General features: G+C 39.3%; 1 protein-coding gene across 1 annotated transcript in view; it reads left to right on the forward strand.

Annotated features, from left to right (window-relative positions):
- VAV3 (vav guanine nucleotide exchange factor 3) overlaps nt 1–19,931 on the forward strand; it is a 352,519-nt gene that overhangs the window by 140,719 nt on the left and 191,869 nt on the right. The window contains exon 3 of the mRNA XM_047870461.1: nt 19,481–19,539. Coding sequence (XP_047726417.1) covers nt 19,481–19,539 — 59 coding nt within the window. The remainder of the gene's footprint in view (nt 1–19,480; nt 19,540–19,931) is intronic.

Genomic DNA, 19,931 nt, shown 5'->3' on the forward strand with positions numbered 1-19,931 from the left:
CTCATTACCCTGCCCTCCCTTCTGACTTGTCCCTCAGAGGAGCAGGGATATTAGATGGAATCAAATAGGCACTACATAATCCAATCTCATGAGTCTCTCTAAAAATCCTTGTTTCAATATTTAAGAGCAGAAGATCAGATTTTTTTAGTATAGGGATGAATAAAGTCTCCACTATATAAAGAGATAAGCAGCAGAGTTAAGTGCTAAGTATTGAGTCTAACTACAGTGGAAAGAAAGTTTCTGTAGTATCTAGTCTTGCCCTTTGAAACATCTATTTGAAATAAAATATTTGAAAAAAGCAAGAAGAAAGCATTAGCATTTGGATTGAAATATTCTTTCTTACAAAAGTACTCTGATTTGATGTGATCATTCTGACACAAAAAAACAAGAGTTTCAGTGGCTTTAAAGTAGTTCTTTTTTTGGGTGACGATCATGAGCACCAGAAAATAAAATTCACTGTGCATATTGTGTTGTGGTTACATCAACTTTGCTCTATAGCGTTAGAATGAATGACAACTCATTTGGAGAAAAAAGATAACCAGTGGTTACGATTTGTTGTCATGCTTTATTATATAGGATTCAAATTAGAATTAGTGTTTTCACAGGATGGAAAATTGTGTCAAATATTCCAAAATATGTTCGTACCCCTTAAGGTCTGAAAATGGTAAGAAGTCATTATTGGTGGCAAGTAAGTTATGTTATTAATTTACATATTATTCTGTATTTATGCCAGACAATTTTTTGGGGGGTGACTTGGTTTATGTTTTGTTCACTTATGATTTTAACACATTTGGATATGGAAAAATTAAATGGAGGACATTGGGGGTCATATTTGTGTTACTTTGATTCTGGATTTTTTTTCAATCTGCTAGGACTTGACATCTTTCTCTCTTCCATGAGTGAAGACCATAAACAGAAAAGGGAAATAAGGAAACTGATTTTGAGTCAGGAAATTTCTCACAATTGGCACTCTTTCAATGTACTATAATTATCCCAAGAAACAGGTTGCTACTCCTCGAATTTTTGGGTCTCTCACCTCCATGTTATTACTTTTTTCTGATTAGCTTTGCTTTCATCAGTTTTCAGTTTTGGGCTTCTGATAATATTTTGTTTGAACAAAGGACTAGCTTCACAGAGCTTATGAAGAGAAAGTGTGAAAACCATTTCTGTTTGTTGTACAATTCTGAAAACATCTTTGCATTGAGAAGTTCTGTGTACGCTTATTAGTAAAACTTCCAACAATATAAAAATATTAAACTATTTTTCAAAGAGTATTTACATCACTATTTGAATTGAGTGGGAATCATTTGAGATGGAAAATATGGAAGTTTAAATGTATTCCTTTGCCTAAATAGTCAATAAGAGCATTTTGCCTGGGTTTGAAACCCAACTCTGTGCCCTGCAGTTCTGTGGATCAAGGGCAAGTTGTTTAACCTCGCTATGACTCAGTTTCGTTGTCAGTGAAATGGGACTAGCAATAAAGATGTTAAGAGGATAAAATGAATTAAATACATAAAGCAATAGAGCAGTGCCTGACCTGTGATAATTTGCTAAATAAACAGGAAATGTCAAAAAAAAAAAAGAAAAACAAAACTGAAATTCCGTGGAAGTTTTATTTCCTCGATAAATAGCCACCATTATTGAGAGTTCAATGTATGTCCTTGAGTATCCTGTTTATCAGTGCACAAGCAGCTGTCCGGCTGGGGGTTGGGAAGGAAGGAATGTGGGCAGAGGACTATGATGGTTCAGTAGCCGTGTCTGAGGGTACCCCTTCCTAATTCTGCACAGGCCTCTTCCATTGTACAGAGCAGTGGGATTAGCAAGAGACACTCTCAAACAACCTGGCTTTTAGAAGGTGCAATTAGAGTAAATGCTCAAAAGTGTATGAACTGAATTGTATGTTCAGTTTCCTTAGAATTCTCTTCTGTTGGTTTTTGTTCCTTCCACAATACTGTTTATATCAAATAGACCTGTATGGGGGCCCCTACATGGCTCAGTCACTTGAGCATCTGACTCTTGAGTTGGTTGTGATCCCAGTGTTGTGGGATCCAGCCCCACATGTAGCTCTGCATAGAGCATAGAACAATCCCTCTGCCCTTCTCGCCACTTGTGTTCTCACTCGCTCTAAAAACAAACAAACAGGGGCGCCTGGGTGGCTCAGTCGGTTGAGCGGCCGACTTTGGCTCAGGTCACGATCTCGCAGTCTGTGAGTTCAAGCCCCGCGTCGGGCTCTGTGCTGACAGCTCAGAGCCCGGAGCCTGTTTCAGATTCTGTGTCTCCCTCTCTCTGACCCTCCCCCGTTCATGCTCTGTCTCTTTCTGTCTCAAAAATAAATAAACGTTAAAAAAAAAATTAAAAAAAAATAAAAACAAAAAAAACCCAAAATAGACCTGTATGTAGTTACTTTCCATTTTTTAAATCAATAATTTATCCAGGTATATCCGTCTGGGTCAGTTGGTTGAGCGTCCAACTTTGGCTCAGGTCATGATCTTGTGGTTCGTGGATTCAAGCCCCCTAGTTGGGCTCTGTGCTGACAGCTCAGAACCTGGAGTCTGCTTCGGATTCTGTGTCTCCCTCTTTCTCTGCCCCTCCCCTATTTGTGCTCCCATGGGCGTGTGCATTCTCTTTGTCTCTCTCTCTCTCCCTCTCTCTCTCTCTCCCTTTCTCTCTCTCCCTTTCTCTCTCTCCCTCTCTCTCTCTCTCCCTTTCTCTCTCTCTCCCTCTCTTTCTCTCTCCCTCCCTCTCTCTCTCTCTCTCTCTCTCCCTCTTTCTCTCTCTCTCTCAAAAATAAACATTAAAAAAGCTTAAAAAAGAATTTATCTAGATTAATACAGAAAGGTAATACATTTTAAAACTGCGCTCTTGAATTAAATCTGTCCTTGAGTTGTTTCTCTATATCAGTGGTTCCCAAACTGTGGTCCCCAGATGAAGAGCATCACTGGCATCTGAGAACTTCTTAGAAATGCAAAATCTCAGGCCCTGCCCTAGGCCAACTGAATAGGAAATCCTGGAGCTGAGGCCCAGCAATCTGTCATCCAGGTGATATTGGTGCGGGACAAGGTTTGAGGACTCCTGCCCCATATAAAAGCAAAGATTAAAAAAATTTTTTTTTTAACTTCATATTTCTCCTTTGTCATTCTTTACCCTACTCAGAAGCAGTGATATTACTGAGGCATTCTATGTCTGCTGTTTTTATATCCTGAATGTCATTCACTATAGTTGTTCACATAACACATCTCTAATCATGCTTTCAAACTTTATTCCAGTATAATTCACTGGAAAACCTCCCCTGATCCAGAGATCTGCCTGGTCTTGACTCTTTTGGACTTTTTGGAGCCCTATGAGCACCTCGTTCTTAGCTCCTCACACTTGACCGCAATGGTTTATTGACCGATCTCTCTCTTTTCTGTAGTGTATGGAACGCCTTGAGCATGTTAACGGTTCTTTCTATCCCTGACACCAAGTGGGATTTATGGCATATGTAGATGCTAAGTAAGTATTTATTGATGGATATCTTGAAAATGAACAAAAGAGTAACTTCTCCAAGACTCTGTGTTACTGAAAGGTAAACTGGTGTTAAAGCTCAAGTGGTTGACTGTGAGTCCCCTCAGCTGTCAGATGGTGTGTGAACTTCCTCCATCACTGTTTCCTGCGTTGTAAAATTAGCTTAATTCCTACCTCACAGGTTCTTGTAGAGTTCCTGACACACAGAAAAATGGTCACTAAAAATTACTAAAGTACTAAATTACTAAAATTGGTACCTTGTACATTTCAGTAATCTTAGGATTTTTATTATCCCACCTTGAAGTCATACATTTTTTTTACTTTTAAAGCCGTTTTTCTCATTAGAACCAAAAAGCAGATAAACTTGATTGAATTAAACTATTTAAGATTTTGAAGCAGAGAAGGTAAAAAGATGAGTCAAATGTATTGGTGGCAAAAAAAATTTTAATCACTATGCACTTAGGATGTGAAAGAGACTCTCACTGTAAATCAGCATAAATATACTTAAGCGTTTATTTTACAAACAGCAATACATGTTCATTTTGTGAGTTGCACTTGTCAGACTGTCATAAAAATCGACTCTGCCATGATTTCCAGGAATTTGGGCAGCTTTTATTTTTACATACACCTTATAAACATACTGTGCTCTCTAAGTCTTTGATGCTTATTTAGGCCCCAAACAGATATATATCCTTTTTAAAGGGGTCATGGGTCAAAAAATTATACCCATCATCTATTGAGGGAAACTAATATTTATATGTTTTAGTAGGAAAAAAATAGAGACTTCCCATGGAATCATTTACATCAACGAATAGAACATCTATGGCCAGTCCAGCACACTGGTGTAACATCTTGTTTCTAAGAGAATTGGTTTCTAAAAAAATAATGGGCAAAGATTATACCACTATTGGCTCACTGTTTGGAGTTGGGAGTGCGACAGCTTGGTTGGGTAGAGTTGAGGTTAGAGATCCAACTAGCTCATAATTTTGGAGATGAAAGCCTGGAGCCCAGAGAAACCACACAGTCTATCATGGTCTCAAGGAAGGTCACAGCTGGAACCAGAATCATAACCTCCATGCAGTCCCGTGCTGGCTACATGACTTTTTGAGGTAGTCCTATTGACAAGGTCTTTTTTTTTTTAATGTTTATTTTGGAGAGGGGAAAGGGGGATAAAATGAACAAGTGAGGGAGGGGCAGAGAGAGAGGGAGACACAGAATCCAAAGCTGTCAGCACATGGCCCAGTGTGGGGCTTGAATTCACAAAGCGTGAGATCATGACCTGAGCTGAAGCTGGATGCTTAACCGACTGAGCCGCTCGGGCGCCCTAACAAGGTCATTTTCTAAGAGCCACTCTATACCATTTGATGCCAGGAACTTTTTGATGTGGTCTGAAAAAAACGTTAAACTTTTCTGTTGTTTTGCTTTTTAAATTCAAATAATCAGTTATCCCATTCTTAGGCTTAGGATCTGGAGTTAGGGATGAGGTGAGGATCAGTATAGGCATCTGAGATGTGACGCAGTCAGGAGGGTGTTTTGGTTCATTACTTCCTAATAAGCATGGCTGTTTCAACCTGGCCTTGTCAGAATAGCTGCTTTGAAACATCCAGTTCAAGATGTCCCTTTGGAGAAATTCTAAGGATATGAATGTTTGACTTCATGCAGGGCCATCTACTGGTCTGGGTTTCCTTTCTCTATTCAGCAGTGAAAGACTCATGACTTAAGTGCATTTTAATAACTGGATATAAATGTTTGAGTTTCGGCTGCCACTGTAGGATTTTCTTCTTCTTCTTCTTCTTTTTTTTTACATTTATCTTTATTTTGGAGACAGAGACAGAGCATGAGTGGGGGACAGGCAGAGAGAGAGGGAGACACAGAATCAGAAGTAGGCTCCAGGCTCTGAGCTGTCAGCACAGAGCCCGATGCGGGGCTTGAACTCGTTAACTGCGAGATCATGACCCAAGCCGAAGTCAGACACTCAGCCGACTGAGCCACCCAGGCACCTCAGGATTTTATTCTTCTAATTCAGGTTGCTGTCAAATACTCTCTGGGGAAAAGAATCTTAAAAGATCATGTAGATTTTTTAATTCTTTTAATGTGTGTTTATTTTTTGAGAGTGAGACAGAGCATGAGTGGGGGAGGAGCAGAGAGAGGGGGAGACACAGAATCTGAAGCAGGCTCCAGGCCCTGAGCTGTCAGCACAGAGCCTGACGCGGGGGCTTGAACCCACCAACTGTGAGATCATGTCCTGAGCTGAAGTCAGACACTTAACCGACTGAGCCACCCAGGCGCCCCAAAAGATCATGTAGATTTCAAAACTTGTTAAATATGTTATATTTTGACAGGATATTTATTTGGAGGGGGGGTTAGAAAGGAGGATAATAAGGAGTGCTTGGGTGGCTCAGTCAGTTGAACCTCTGACTTCAGCTCAGGTCATGATCTCATAGCTCGTGAGTTCAAGCCCTATGTCAGGCTCTGTGCTGACAGCTTGGAGCCTTGATCCTGCTTCTGATTCTGTCTCCCTCTCTCTCTCTGCTCCTAACCCACTCGCATTCTGTCTCTGTCTCTCTCAAAAATAAACGCTAAAAAAATAATTTTTTTAAAAAGGACGATAATAAAAAGAAAACAGCATCAACACTGAAATACTAGATCTACCATTGCACAGAAACCAATTTAAAGTAGATCTGGCTTGGTTCTCTCTAAAGCATTTCATTACCTAATGTGCCATAGGGATTTTGATGTCGCGGTGGGTCATGAAGGATGCCATCATGGCAAGGGTTTAAAGGCCATGAATTACTAAGGTATTTAGACATGAGTTATCTTGGTAATTTCATCTGTTTACAGATGTTTTCTCAATCGGGAGCTGTGCTTTGCCAGAAGGCAAATTGGCTTTATAGATAAAACCAACCGCCTCTGGCAGTGGGTCACTGTGCCTCTGGTGCCTCCAATGTCTGAGTCTGTTTTCAAAGGTAGGCTGGAAGGAGGATCTGAGAAGCAGCTTCTGAAGAGAGCAGATGCCTCCCTGGGTAACTCTGATGAAGAATTTTCAACTTTGGTGACTTTTTTTCCTTTTTGCCATATAATTAAACTGTACTCATTCTTCAGGTGAAATACTTCATCTGAGGTTAACCTGAGATAAAATGTGAAACAGAAAAGTGTATCAGAAAAGCAAACAAACAAACTTGGGACCAGGACCATCAGAGTTTGGCACCATATGCTCACTGGGGTCATTTTGCCCATCTGGGCTGATCTACATTTCTATCTACAGCCTTGGATTGTTTTTTCTGAGCCACTTCTTGATAAACACTAGACCCTAGAGGAAATTCAGATTATCTTGGAATAACCACATGTACTCAGGAGCTAATGACCAAAAAATACTCCTTGCAAAATATCCAAGTTCCAGAAAAAGAAGTCTTCCAGGACTCCTAACGTCATATCCCTTTCAGGATTTAAAGGCCACAGGTTGGGACGCCTGGGTGGCGCAGTCGGTTAAGCGTCCGACTTCAGCCAGGTCACGATCTTGCGGTCCGTGAGTTCGAGCCCCGCGTCAGGCTCTGGGCTGATGGCTCGGAGCCTGGAGCCTGTTTCCGATTCTGTGTCTCCCTCTCTCTCTGCCCCTCCCCCGTTCATGCTCTGTCTCTCTCTGTCCCAAAAATAAAGAAAAAACGTTGAAAAAAAAATAAAGGCCACAGGTTGTGGAGATCTAAAGTGACAGTTAACACTGCTTCAAAAATAACTATTTAAGTAATTCAACTAAAGTTACTCCTAAAGAGAAAATCACAAGCACTTGCAATGCAAGAGAGAAGGATTCTCAAAGTGAAATTAAATAATAAAAATAAAAGTTAATCTTCGTCTTTTTCTTAAATCATAATGCAAGTGAATTTGAAAAAGCTGATTAAATTCAATATAATTTAGTTGGAAAGGAAAACTTAATGTATCATGATTGTGCATGCTCCTCAGCAAAGACTGAAAAGTACAAAAGCAAGATAAAGGGAAAAAAACTGCATCAGATGTATTTCCATAGAAACCTTATTTTATGACTGCTGGTTCATGTGTGGTAGAATGTGTGTGCGCGCGCACACACACACACACACACACACACACCACAAATAGTTGCAAATCACTCGGTAGGAAACTAGACTACCCCTGTGCCAGTTTGAGATTTGTAGATCCAGCCTAACATAGGTTCAGATTGGCAGCCCTGAGGTGACATATCCCAGTCTCATGGACTTGAGGCTCCTGACAGTTCTGGGTCAATTTTTTTGACCATTGTCAACCACAGCTATCTATCATTGGTCCCCACTGAGGCAGCATCAAGTTTCTAAATGATGCCTGGATTTAATCCTCTCTCTAGTGTATCTTCTACACTCTGACGAACTGAAGTCAGATCAGATTTCCTAAAGTTTGCTCAAGCTAGACTCTTGCCTCTGGGATTTGGTGTATCTAGTAATGTTCAAGTTGGGTTGATCCCTTTTTCATAATGCTTGTCACATTCTTTTTCTCCCCTCAAATCAATGCACAGCTAGGCTTTTGTTGAAACAACTTCCTAGGTTTAGGCTCCTTCCTCTGAGCTATTTCATGCCGCAACAGATTAGTATTCTTGACACACTGCTTCTTGACAGTTCATTCTCCAGCTCAAAAATTTTTGCTGGCTCCCCATATAAATAATATATGCAGACTCCCTAGCCAGGCACTTGAAGCTGTCTGCCTCCAACTTGCCTCTCCAACCCTATTTCACACTCATCCAATGAGTGTTCTAAGGGCCAAGCCTGGCATGTGATAGGTGATGAATGTCCTGATGGGTGGCCATCAGATTGACTAAGAGAACAGTCAAACAATTGACATGTGTAGACAGTGGGGATGTGTTAAGTAGAAAAAGCCTGTCTGTGTGTGTGGTAGTTTCTTCCTCACCATAGTGGCTCCCTACTCCCCTTTTAAAGTCCATTGTTTTAGCTTCCGCTGCTTCCACTGGAGATGGCCATAGGCATCAAGAAGTGTAGGCACTGGCTCTTTGACCACATCAAGCTCTGACACCCTGGGAGTGCCACGTCACTCTTAAGCTACCACCTATACTTGTAAACTGAGGAGTTTGGTCCAATCTTTTCTCCATCATGGATCTTTTCCTTTTCTGCCATAACTCTAGGCACTTTGAAAACTTTTGTCTAGACTTATGCTGTCCACTGTGGTAGCCCTTAACCACATGTGGCTATTGAGCATTTAAAATGTGCCTAATCTGGGGGTGTTTGGGTGGCTCAGTCGGTTAAGCATCTGACTCTTGATTTCGGCTCAGGTCATAATCTCATGGTTGTGACATCAAGCCCCACGTTGGGCTTCATGCTAGATGTGGGGTATGCTTAAGCTTCTCTCTCTTCCTCTATTCCTCCACAGCTTGTGCGTGTGCATATTCTTTCTTTCTACTCCCTTTCCGTCCCCCCCTCCAAAAAGGAAGTATGCCTAGTCAGAATTAGGTGACCTGTAATTGTAAAGTACACACTAGATTTTGAAGATTCAGTGTGGAAAAAAATACCAGTATAAAATGTTTTGATTTCTATCTTGATTACATAGTGAAATTATAAGTTATAGGTATAATTAACTAAATAAAATATATGATTAAAATTCATTTCACCTGTTTTTATGTTTTCTGGTTTTATGTTGTATGTAGCTTCTTAGAATATTAAGGTTGTGTATGTGGCTCACATATTTCTATCAGCCATCTCAGGTCTAGAAACTCAAATTCTTTTTCTTTTAAATTTTTTAAAACGTTTGTTTATTTTTGAGAGAGAGAGCATGGGAAGGGGAGGGGCAGAGAGAGAGGGAGACACAGAATCTGAAGCGAGCTCCAGAGCCTGATATGGGGCTCGCACCTGTGAACCGTGAAGTCACGACCTAAGCGGAAGTCAGATGCTTAACCAACTGAGCCACCCAGGCGCCCCTGGAAACTCCATTTCTTACATAATGAAGAATTAGTTTACCTGCTTTTTAATTGTTAAAGCGTATATGAAAATGAGTACTTTTAAGAAGTATGAAATGACCAGTGTTACCAGAACATAGAGATGTGAAAGGAGTGTCATGTGATTCTCCCAGTCTTGCAGGTAAAGGTGTGTTCTCCTAGGTGATTTGAAATGTGAGAATAACTTACACCTCCTTATTCTCTGTGAGCAGTTCTGAGGCTGGGACTGAAAATGGGACATTTCCAGGTTGGCACAAGGGATGTGTTCTGCTCCACTGTCAGATCCTGTCATTCTGGCATTGCCTTTTTGTTCCCGGACTCTTTGCCATTTTATCCTTTAAAGTGGTAATAGCTGTGTGGACAGCATTCAGGTAGCAGAAATGTTTGCAGGCGGGTTGCATGACATTGAAAGTACGTCAAGTGTGGAAAATGTGTTGACTTTGACCCAGCTGTATGATTTGTGGGCAGCTTTGACAATTCATTCTATTTTCCAAGTCCCGTAAGTCACATAGAACGTTCCCTGTGTACTTGAGATACGTAAACGATTTCTCCTCTGGCCTGATGCTAACGCACAGGATGTGCCTGCTTCAAGTGAGTTGTGTGAATGCACCAAGGCTCCCAATGAGCTGGCAAGACAGAGCTGCTCTGCTAGAGTCATTACTGAGATGGGGTGGGGAGTAATCAGTGTTTACCTGCCGGACCCACGGTGAAATTCTCATGCTTGGTAGTGAACATTAAAATGGCCACTTAGTCTTTGTGGATTATATCTCTGCTCTGCTTAGAGGCAGGGAATCACTTGCAAATATGGCCATGTTTTCAGAACTAAAGCATTTGTTTTACAGTTGTGTACAAACGATTGAATTCTTTATTATTTGCCTCCAAGTTCAACATACTGCAACACCCCAGTGTAAATTTAGGAGAAGCAGTGAATATTTGTGTTCGTTCTGATTTCTAACTAAATACTGTGCTTCCAGACAGCTAATTGTGCACTGCTGAATCTCAAGTTTCATCTCTGGTATTTGGACCCAGAAGATGGTTCAGACAGCATTTGGGAAAAGTTACTTACAGCTTCTTTTACTTGGTGGGAGAAAATTAACAATGCTGCTGCCAGTTTGCCTTTTTTCTGCCTACACTGTAGTAGAAATATTTTTATTTTGACACCATCTGTGAATTGTAGTAACATGAGTTTTATGCTCTGGTAGGGTTTCTATGAAAGGTTCTAGAATCTCTGGAGCACAGCAAGCCAGGTGGTTGGGCAGGGCTAGACATGGAAGGTATGGGGAGAGTAGGGTGAGCCTGGAAGGGCATAGGGAGTGTATCAGATCTACTGAAGACTCCTCAGTGCTGGTAACTTCATCTCTTCGTGAGGGGTAACATTTAAGAATTTCAAGTTAGACACGGAGTTGGTGGTGGTGTATGACATGGACACTTCTGAAGTGTCACACAGCCTGTATGATAGCAGAGTAGAAGATGAGTTTGAGGGGAGTGAAGCTGAAGGCGTGGAGACACGTTGGAAGGCCATTCCAGTAAACGAAGTAAGAATTAGAGCTTGGGATAAGCCAGAGACGTGGAAGAAAGAAGGAGTTGGATCTGAGAGAGATGCAAAAGGATGAAGTGATAGGATTTAGGTGTGCAGTGTGAAGGACAAGTACAAGTCTGAAAGATTTCCCAGTGTCGGGACAGGAGTGAGACTGTAGGCTCCATGGGCATAGGAAGGGGAAGCAGGTTTGAAGGAAAGGTACTCTTTTTGGGGTCTTAGAGGTAGAGCTCAGAGGCCCAGAATGCACAGACAACAAGACCATGGTGGTATAGAAATGGATCCTGAGACAAGTGCAGGTCCGTTTGGTTTAGAAAAAAAATTTTCACTTAATAATATAAAAACAGGGGGCAAAAACATAAGACACTCTTAAATATGGAGAACAATCAGAGGGTTCCTGGAGAGGTTGTGGGAGGGGGCATGGGCTAAATGGGTAAGGGGCATTAAGGAATCTACTGAAATCATTGTTGCACTATATGCTAACTAATTTGGATGTAAATTAAAAAATAAAATAAATTTAAAAAAATTTTGCTTAATGACGTCATCTCTTGGAACCTGCAAAATACCCACTGTAAGAAAAATATTATTCAGGAAATGGCAACTACAAAAAGCTTCTCAGACAGTAAGGTACGTGTGAATCTGCTCTGAGTAGGCAAGTGTTCTCATGGAGTGGGTGGTTCAGAGGGTGGTAATTCTCTATTAACCTGCAGACAAAGAGTCGGGGAAATTCCCGATTGCCTTTCAAGATGTATTCCAAGGTCACTTTTTCTAAAAAGCCCTTTGAGCCATCCTTGCTCTAGCCTTCAGGCCGAGGGGGACATCTGGCCTTGCTCTCTCCCCTGGGCTGCAGGTGTTCTTTGTAATACCAGGTCTGTGTTTTTGCTTACTACTTATATGCTCTTTCCCTCCCAATGAATGGTGGGTTTTTTGAAAGGGGGAAGTATATAATCTCTATTTTGTTACCTTCAACATGTGGAGTGTATCAGGTATATCTAGCCTATAGTGAGTGTTCAGTAAATGTTCACTGAATAAATTCAGGGGATTTATATACCGCGTGGTAGAGTAGAAAGAGAAATAGTCTGGACAGAAGAGAGGGGACCTGGGTTATGACACCAATTCTGCTATTGGCTCTTTGACCCTGAACGAGCTAGTTAATTTTGCTGGACCTTGGTTTCCTTATAGGCAAAGGAGGTTGAACAAGAGTCTAGGAAATCCATGAATGGTCTTCAAGAGATTCCTGGATTTCTTGAGATGAAATGCAGAGTTGTGTATACTTATGTAGGTGTGTATATACATATATATACACACAGACACACACACGTACATACACATACATACACATACATACATACAGGTCCACTCCAACCCCCAAGGAAAAAACCAAGGACTTTCAATGTACTTCAAAGGGAGCTATGACTTAAAATAATTAAGAACCATTGAATAAAATGTGGTAGCTTTAAAATTTCTGTATTGGATGGAGTTTGGCCACAGGAGATGTGGCCCTGTGGGGGTGAGGTTTAACCAAAGGACTGGTCTTGAAATTGCTATTAAATGACAGCCTACTTACATAGATTTTTGTATTTATTTGAGGCAATGAGGCATGGAGATTATGGGGAGATGTATGCTAAACCTTCTCTAAACCCATCCCTTTGTACTGTCACTTCTTAGAGCTTTTTAAATTCTATGTGAACTGTATGTGATTATAGTTCTTATTATGTGTTATCTTCATGAGTTGACTAGGCATGGGACATTCTTTTTAACATTTGCTTTGGCAAGGTCAAGTGTGATTGTTTTTGGGCTCTTAGAGTTACTTTTGCATGACAGGAGTTTTTGTTTTTGTTTTCTGAATATTTGCATGGAAAATTAATTACATGAGAGAAGAAAATGAATAAATAAGGAAAAAAATTTACCATCCACAATCTTTTTTTTTTTTGAACCTAATGAATGCTATAGTTAGATAAACTTAGTGACTGTTGGCAAGTATTAGACACTGGCCATCATGTACTTGAACAGAGGTATAACCTTTTAGATGTATGCACAGCCATTGGAAAGCTTCGTGTTACATCCTGTGTTAACTTGAGATAGATATCTCACATTGTATTTTCTGAAGTGCTTTGCAAAGACCACGTGTTATTTTACTAATGATGACAGTGACCACAGTGGCATTAGGAAATAGCAGAAGTATGGGACATCCTTTTATATGCTTTTTATAGATAGAGACTGAGAGAGGTAAAGGAGCTAAGGCACGGAGCATATGCTTAACTCCCATGGCCACCCAGCTAGTGAGAGACATAGCTGAGATTTGAACTCAGAACATCTGGGTCTTTTTTTTTTTTCTTAAGCAACATTTGAAGAGTTCAATTATCTGCCAGGCAGATTTTTTAATTAAGTTTTTAATTTTAATTCAAGGATAGTTAACATACAGTGTCACATTAGTTTCAGGTGTACAAATAGTGATTCAACAATCCTATGCATTATTCAGTGCTCACCATGATTAGTGTACTCTTTAATCTCCATTAGAACATCTGAGTCTTAAGTTTGTGCTCCTAACCAGGCCAGGAGGCCCCTAACCTCCTAAAAGGAGGTTCTTTTTTTTTCTGTCAGGCTTTACTTGTGAGGTTTCAAAACAGTAAGTGTAGACTAATTCTTACTTTTATGATCATTACCAAGGCCTGCACAAACAATACATAATTTGGATGCATTTAACCTATATAGATACTCTTTTGTCCACTTCAATTTCATTTCTCATGGTGCACAATCTTCTTGATACAGAAATATTCTTCAGTTCATCTTATCTGGCTGTTCCGCTTTGCTTTGCCTGTAGGGGAGGTGGTCCACACATTTTCTAGCAGCATCCTACAGTATTCAAAGCAACAACCAGGTGTTTTAGGGAAGATGTAAAATGTGCTGCTAGAACTATGACACTAAGCTGCAGTGTATCTTAATGGGGCGATTTACTGTGTGAAATTAGAATTGCAAAGAAAATTAAGATAATGAGGTCTGTTGATTTCCTAGGAGGCTTAAGGTAAAATATATTAGTCTGATAGTCACCATCTGGTTGGGTTTAGAATTAGGCTTCTTTGAGAGTCTGGTGTCTGGCGTGCCTGGGTAATACCAGGTCTCTGGGTTGCACCTGATTGAGTCTATAAGCCTGTGTTTCTGTCTGAATTATTCAGTCCAGCACTCCCAGCCAAGTTCTGTCTGAGTTATGTCCTCTGAGCTTTTCCTCCATGACCACATGGGGCATTTACTCTCAGCCTGGAAGAACCATGATGTGGCGTTCCTGCCTATAGCTTCAGCTGCTGGATGATAACTTGATGCTCTGGTGCTGCAGTGCTACAGAGCTTTCTTGAATGACTAAGCTTGTCTTGCACTTGGGGTTCAAGTCTACAGCCACCAGATTGCCTTGTAGAGCCCACCTCCCTGAAGTGTCACTTCCCTGGGAACTTCTGCTGAGTTCAGCTCTCTGCTTCTGAATTTTGATAATAGCCTTTCCATTAGATCAGGGAGAAGTATGTGTGTATGTATATATATGTATATATGTGTATATATATGTATATATGTGTGTATATATATACATATATAATTATATGTATACATATAATATAAATATATTATTATATTTATATATTATAATATATATGTTTTATTATATATATATGTATATTTAAGTTTATTTATTTTGAGAGAGAGAGCATGAGCAGGGGAGGGGCAGAGAGATTGGATCCCAAGCAGGCTCTGTGCTGTCAGCTCAGAGCCCAATGTGGGGCTTGAACCATGAGATCATGACCTGAGCTGAAATTAAGAGTTGGATGCTTCACCGACTGAACCACCCAGGCACCCCAAGGAGAGGTTTAAGAGGTAAAACTTCAAGGTAGAGAACTCAAGTAGATAAATCCACAATTAACTAGCACTTTTTGGCAGATGTGTGTGTTGGTTCCTATGGCTCTCTGTGGTTATTGTCTATGGCCATGGCTTCCTTAACTCAGGAACTTAGAAGTAACTGTAACATACTGCTTTTGCATGGATGACTTCTTTTAATTACAAACTACATTATCAACAGCATGAATATGCTGGATAAGCAGAAAGTAAGAATTTTCTTGAAGGTCTCATGAAGAGAATAGTTAAAATTGGTAGCTTTATTAGTTTACAGTTCTTATTGAAAACTTTTATGGCTTTTAAACTTACTAATGGGGATGGTAAAAGTAAAGTGCTCAAACTAAATTAAAATCACCATTAAGGGGAGAAATTTGATGGGAAGGGGTTGCCACTGTATATACTGCCTCTAGACTTGAGAGAGGCAATTCTTTTTCATATTTAATATTTAATTTTCATAATGGGCTCCTTCTTCAATTATTCATTCATTCCCTGCTTGTGCCAGGCTAAGCTCTTTACATATTTTTACACATATTATCCCCAATCCTCGCAACAATTTTGCAAGGTAAGTATTAGTCATTCATTTGTTTGAGCAACAAATATTTTTGTGTTAAGTGGTTGTTATGACCCTGGCTGTGAGCTAGGTGGTAAGAGTGGAACAGTGAAGAAGCAGTTTGAGTTCCCTTACCTTGAGGTGTTGTTCATTGTTGAATGGAGAGACAGTAAATAGGTCATTAGAGTGCCTTGTTAACTTAATATACACTTCAGCGGTGTATAAATGCATAAAAAGTTTTTGAAGAGCAATGCTTATACTTTTGACAACCTCATCTTGTCTAAGAATCTTTCCTCTAGAAATACCTGCACACAATTGAAAAGATAATTGGCAAGGATGGTAATGCCACCATTGTTCTAATAGGCAAATGTTGAGAAAGCTCATTGGCAGCAGAATGGTCAAATCATTGTTACACTCGTATGCTGTAATGTTGTACAGCATTAAGGTGAATGAGGTAGATCTGTGTGTGTTGACACAGCTGTCTGGGATATATTATTAAATGACAAACTCAGGTTGTAGAAAAGTTTGTATAATAGAAACATATTACCTAAAATAATAATCATGAAGAAAAGGGAACAGAATAGTGCAGGAGTCACACCAGATTTTTAGCTTTGGTGCCCTTTAAGCAGAGGTGTGTGTATGGTGGGAGTGGGAGGACAACTTCTGTGTGTTATTGTGTTATTTCAGTTTGACAAAATAAACATGAGTCCTTTTCATATGTTTTAAACAGCAAAGGTGATAGGTAGAGGGAAGAGTTGTGTTCTACGGGAACACAAAGGACCCAGACTGGAGTGGGAGATGTCAGAGAAGACTGTGGTAGAGGGAATGGCCTGTCTGAATTCAGGATGTTCATGGTCAGCATGAGGAGAGACACAGAATAAGTGTCCTGCTCAGGAGCATCCCAGTAGATGGCTTTGGAGCTGGTCACCTCTATACTTTAAAGGTTTATCCAGGTTGTCCTGAGTTCTTCACTTTGCCTCCACAATACATCAGCCACTCTTCTTAAATACTTCTCACATTTCCACCTCTTCTCTATCTCAACTGCTGCTGGTGTAGACTTCTCATTTCTCAACTGGATGATTGAACCCCCCCCCACTAGGTCTCATGACCCCTTGTCTGTATCCCATGTCCTTCTACCCCTGTTTATCCTTCACTGTGCTGAATGATCTTCTAAAAATGCAGTTTTGACCTGGGTATCTTCCTTTTTAAACTTTATAAATGATCTTTCATAGATTTTGGGATCTAATCCCACCTTCTAAAGCAAGCATATAGAAGCCCTTCTTACCTCTTCCACCTTCCTCCCACAGTAACTGTTACTTATATTATCTGGAAATATTTTACTTTCCTTAAAAATGCTGCTCTTCTTACAAACAAGGAATAACATGGATTTAGTAGTTGGTGGTTGTCCTGTTAACTTGCAAATGTTCTGACTAGTTACCCCTTTGTGAGTTCATGTCTGTAATTTCATATTATGTTGAGGTAACAATTTATAAATCAATAAATTTCAGGGAAAATAGTCTTGCTGCCCTTGGGGATATTTTCTTTTGTAAATATTCTTGAATGAATGTTTCTAATGTCAGGAGAATCTGGCATTAATTTTTATACTTGTCTATTCCAAATCCGGATATGCTCCACCTTTATAGAATACACACTGTTCTAAAAACACTACATTGACTAAACAGACTGATTTGCTTTGGCTAAACTTAGAATTAATGGATGGACTTGATGTACGATCAGATAGACACAAAACTGAGAGATGGTCCTGAGAGATTTACTTTAAGACATGCTATGTATTATTCTTCCATCCTTCCTGTCCACTGAATTTGTATCTTTATTTTTCTATTACTTAATGGTAATAAGTAATGCTTTTAAGTAAATAATAGGAGTTGATTTCATCTTGGTGATTTTCAGAAATGTTTGTACTTTATAAACATGTAATACAGGACTAAAGTGATACACTGTCTTTTGGCTCCCCCTGGCGGACAATTGTGCACAAAACTCAATGGCCTTGGATGGGGATGGTTGTGAATAGTACCAATGGTGGGAAAAGGGACACAAAATACATTCTTACCTTTAGATACATTATAGTTATTTTAGAAAATATCTCAAGGAATAAAATATATTTCTATTATAATGTAAAATAGCAGTGGTGAAATATATCACGTAAAATACCTAATACTAATGCTATTGCTGTTTTTCTTCTGAGTAATGGCAATGCTGGGACCATAGCGTAAAATAGAATTTCAGACAGCAGATTTCACACCACAGGTTTAAAACGGTGTGCATCAGGATAAAGTTGATGCTAAAATTTGACAGTACTATTAATTCATGTGTCTACTACTTAGATTATTCCAGAATCTTCCAAAAACTAGATAGTTCTCAGTAATGCATAATTTTGGAATTTTAGCAAATGGTTAGTTTTGAGTTAGCTTATTTTGATAAACTTATTTGTTCATTCATGATCTTCTGAATTTACAGATTCACTGAAGATTCTTTTATCTTTATTATGGGGAATTAATTGATACCTGATTGTGTCTTGCTTTCATATCAGATGTTCAAAAAAGTTAAACCAGGAAGAAATAGCATAGTCTTTCAATTAAACTTTATTTGTCTATAATGATAATTTTATATAATAAAAGTTCACCTTTACTGGGTTAATCATTTGATGGGCATTATCTCACTTAATCTTTTCAGTAACCCCATGGGGAGGCTGGTAGTTAGTTGTCCTAACCCACATTTTATAGAGCTTAGGAAAGGTGAGCTTAGCTAAAATCTGTGAGCCAGGGCTCAACCAGATTCTCTTGCTCCAGAGCTATCTGTTTATAACTTCAGCAGTGTACTTCTTCCTGAAGTAGGCAAGAGATAGGTACACGTGTGGCTAATACTCTTTAAGAGACTTCTGTGGCGTACTGAGACGTTGCTAGTAGGTCTTGGTATTTGAACTGAGGAATTAGAGGATGAACTCAGCTCAGAGATTTTTGCCTTCCCCACCCCTCATTTTGAATAGGACTTACAGAAGAACCTCTTTAAATTTTGTTTAGTTTTGAGAGTTAGGACAAATTATATCTGTTATCATAGAAATAGGTTTCATGAGAAAAATACATTTTAGCTCTTTGGGTTCATCACTAACTCTTTGAGCGAGATAATCTTAGGTGTAAAAGTGGCAAGGAAGGGTAAAATCGCTAGGTTCTAAAACTATAGCAGGGCACATTTAGGCGTAGGTACCAAGGTCTTCATAAGTAATCATTAAGATAGATAGATAGATAGATAGATAGATAGTCAACGGGTTAGGAAACTCTGAAGATACTCAGAATAATTTTCTTAAAGTTAGCAATTATAAAGAATAGCTATCATTTAAACAGTTTTTATGTATTGTCTTCTTAATTCTTACAGTAACCTAATGATTATTAATTACCTAACTATGATTATAGGCAGTATCCAGATGATAAAACTGTAGTTAGGCAGTTTGCTGGAGGTTTTTGGCTAATGAAATGTAAAGCCAGGATTTGAACTTGTTTGAACTAGCTCAAGAGCCCACACTCCAAACCACTTGGCTGTATAGCAGTGCTTTCCAGTAGAACTCTCTGTAATGATGCAAATGTTTGATGACTGTGTATTGCAATACAGTAGCCACTAGCCAGATTTGGCTACTGGGCACTTGAAATGTGGCTAGTACAACTAAGAAACACTTAAATAGCTTGTCCGTGTGGCCAGTGGCTACTGTACTTGGACAGAACAACTTTACAAGATCTTTCAGATTCTGTAGAAGTGGAGATAGAAGACCTTTAGTATTACCTCATCTAACTTCTTGCTTTAATGATAAGGAAACTGTAAACCAGATGCTTAACAATCTGCTTAGAGTAACAGTTAAAGAAGGGACCAGATTATAACCCAGGAGTTTATAATTTTCAGAAACCGCTCTTCCCATTCTGTACTTTTGTTGGCATCTGCAAATTTACATTTCTGCTGCCATTGTTAATCTTAGATTGTAAGATTATCTTTGAAAAAAATTCTTATCTTTCCCGAAGTACATGTCTAATTAACGCTTTCCTTTTTTTCTCAGGTTATAGAAACACTGTCACGACTTTCTCGCACACCTATAGCGTTGGCCACAGGAATCAGGTAAGCTTGATTCAAGTGTTCATTTGCTCAATGAATGTAATGATTATTTACTGAATGGTTACTATTTGTAAAGGACTTTGCATACAGGGACCATATCTCATTCATGCACACACAGTGCCTGGTATTTCAGTGCCTACTACACATTTGAAATCAATTGAGCAAGTAAGAACTTATTTATAGAGTTGAATAAGATACATTGGCTAAACATCATTGTCAATTCACTACTGACTGTTACTGGTAGGGTTCTTTGTTTTCTTAATTTCCTCCAACATTTCATTTCATTACATACGATTCATCAAAACAAACACAAATGCTCAAGTAAATACATACTTAAAAGATGTTGTAGTACATTTACTTCCTATAGTCCATAACCATAACTCACAACTTTCAGG

Source organism: Prionailurus viverrinus, chromosome C1 (assembly GCF_022837055.1).
Source record: "Prionailurus viverrinus isolate Anna chromosome C1, UM_Priviv_1.0, whole genome shotgun sequence".
In the NCBI taxonomy this organism is placed as follows: domain Eukaryota; kingdom Metazoa; phylum Chordata; class Mammalia; order Carnivora; family Felidae; genus Prionailurus; species Prionailurus viverrinus.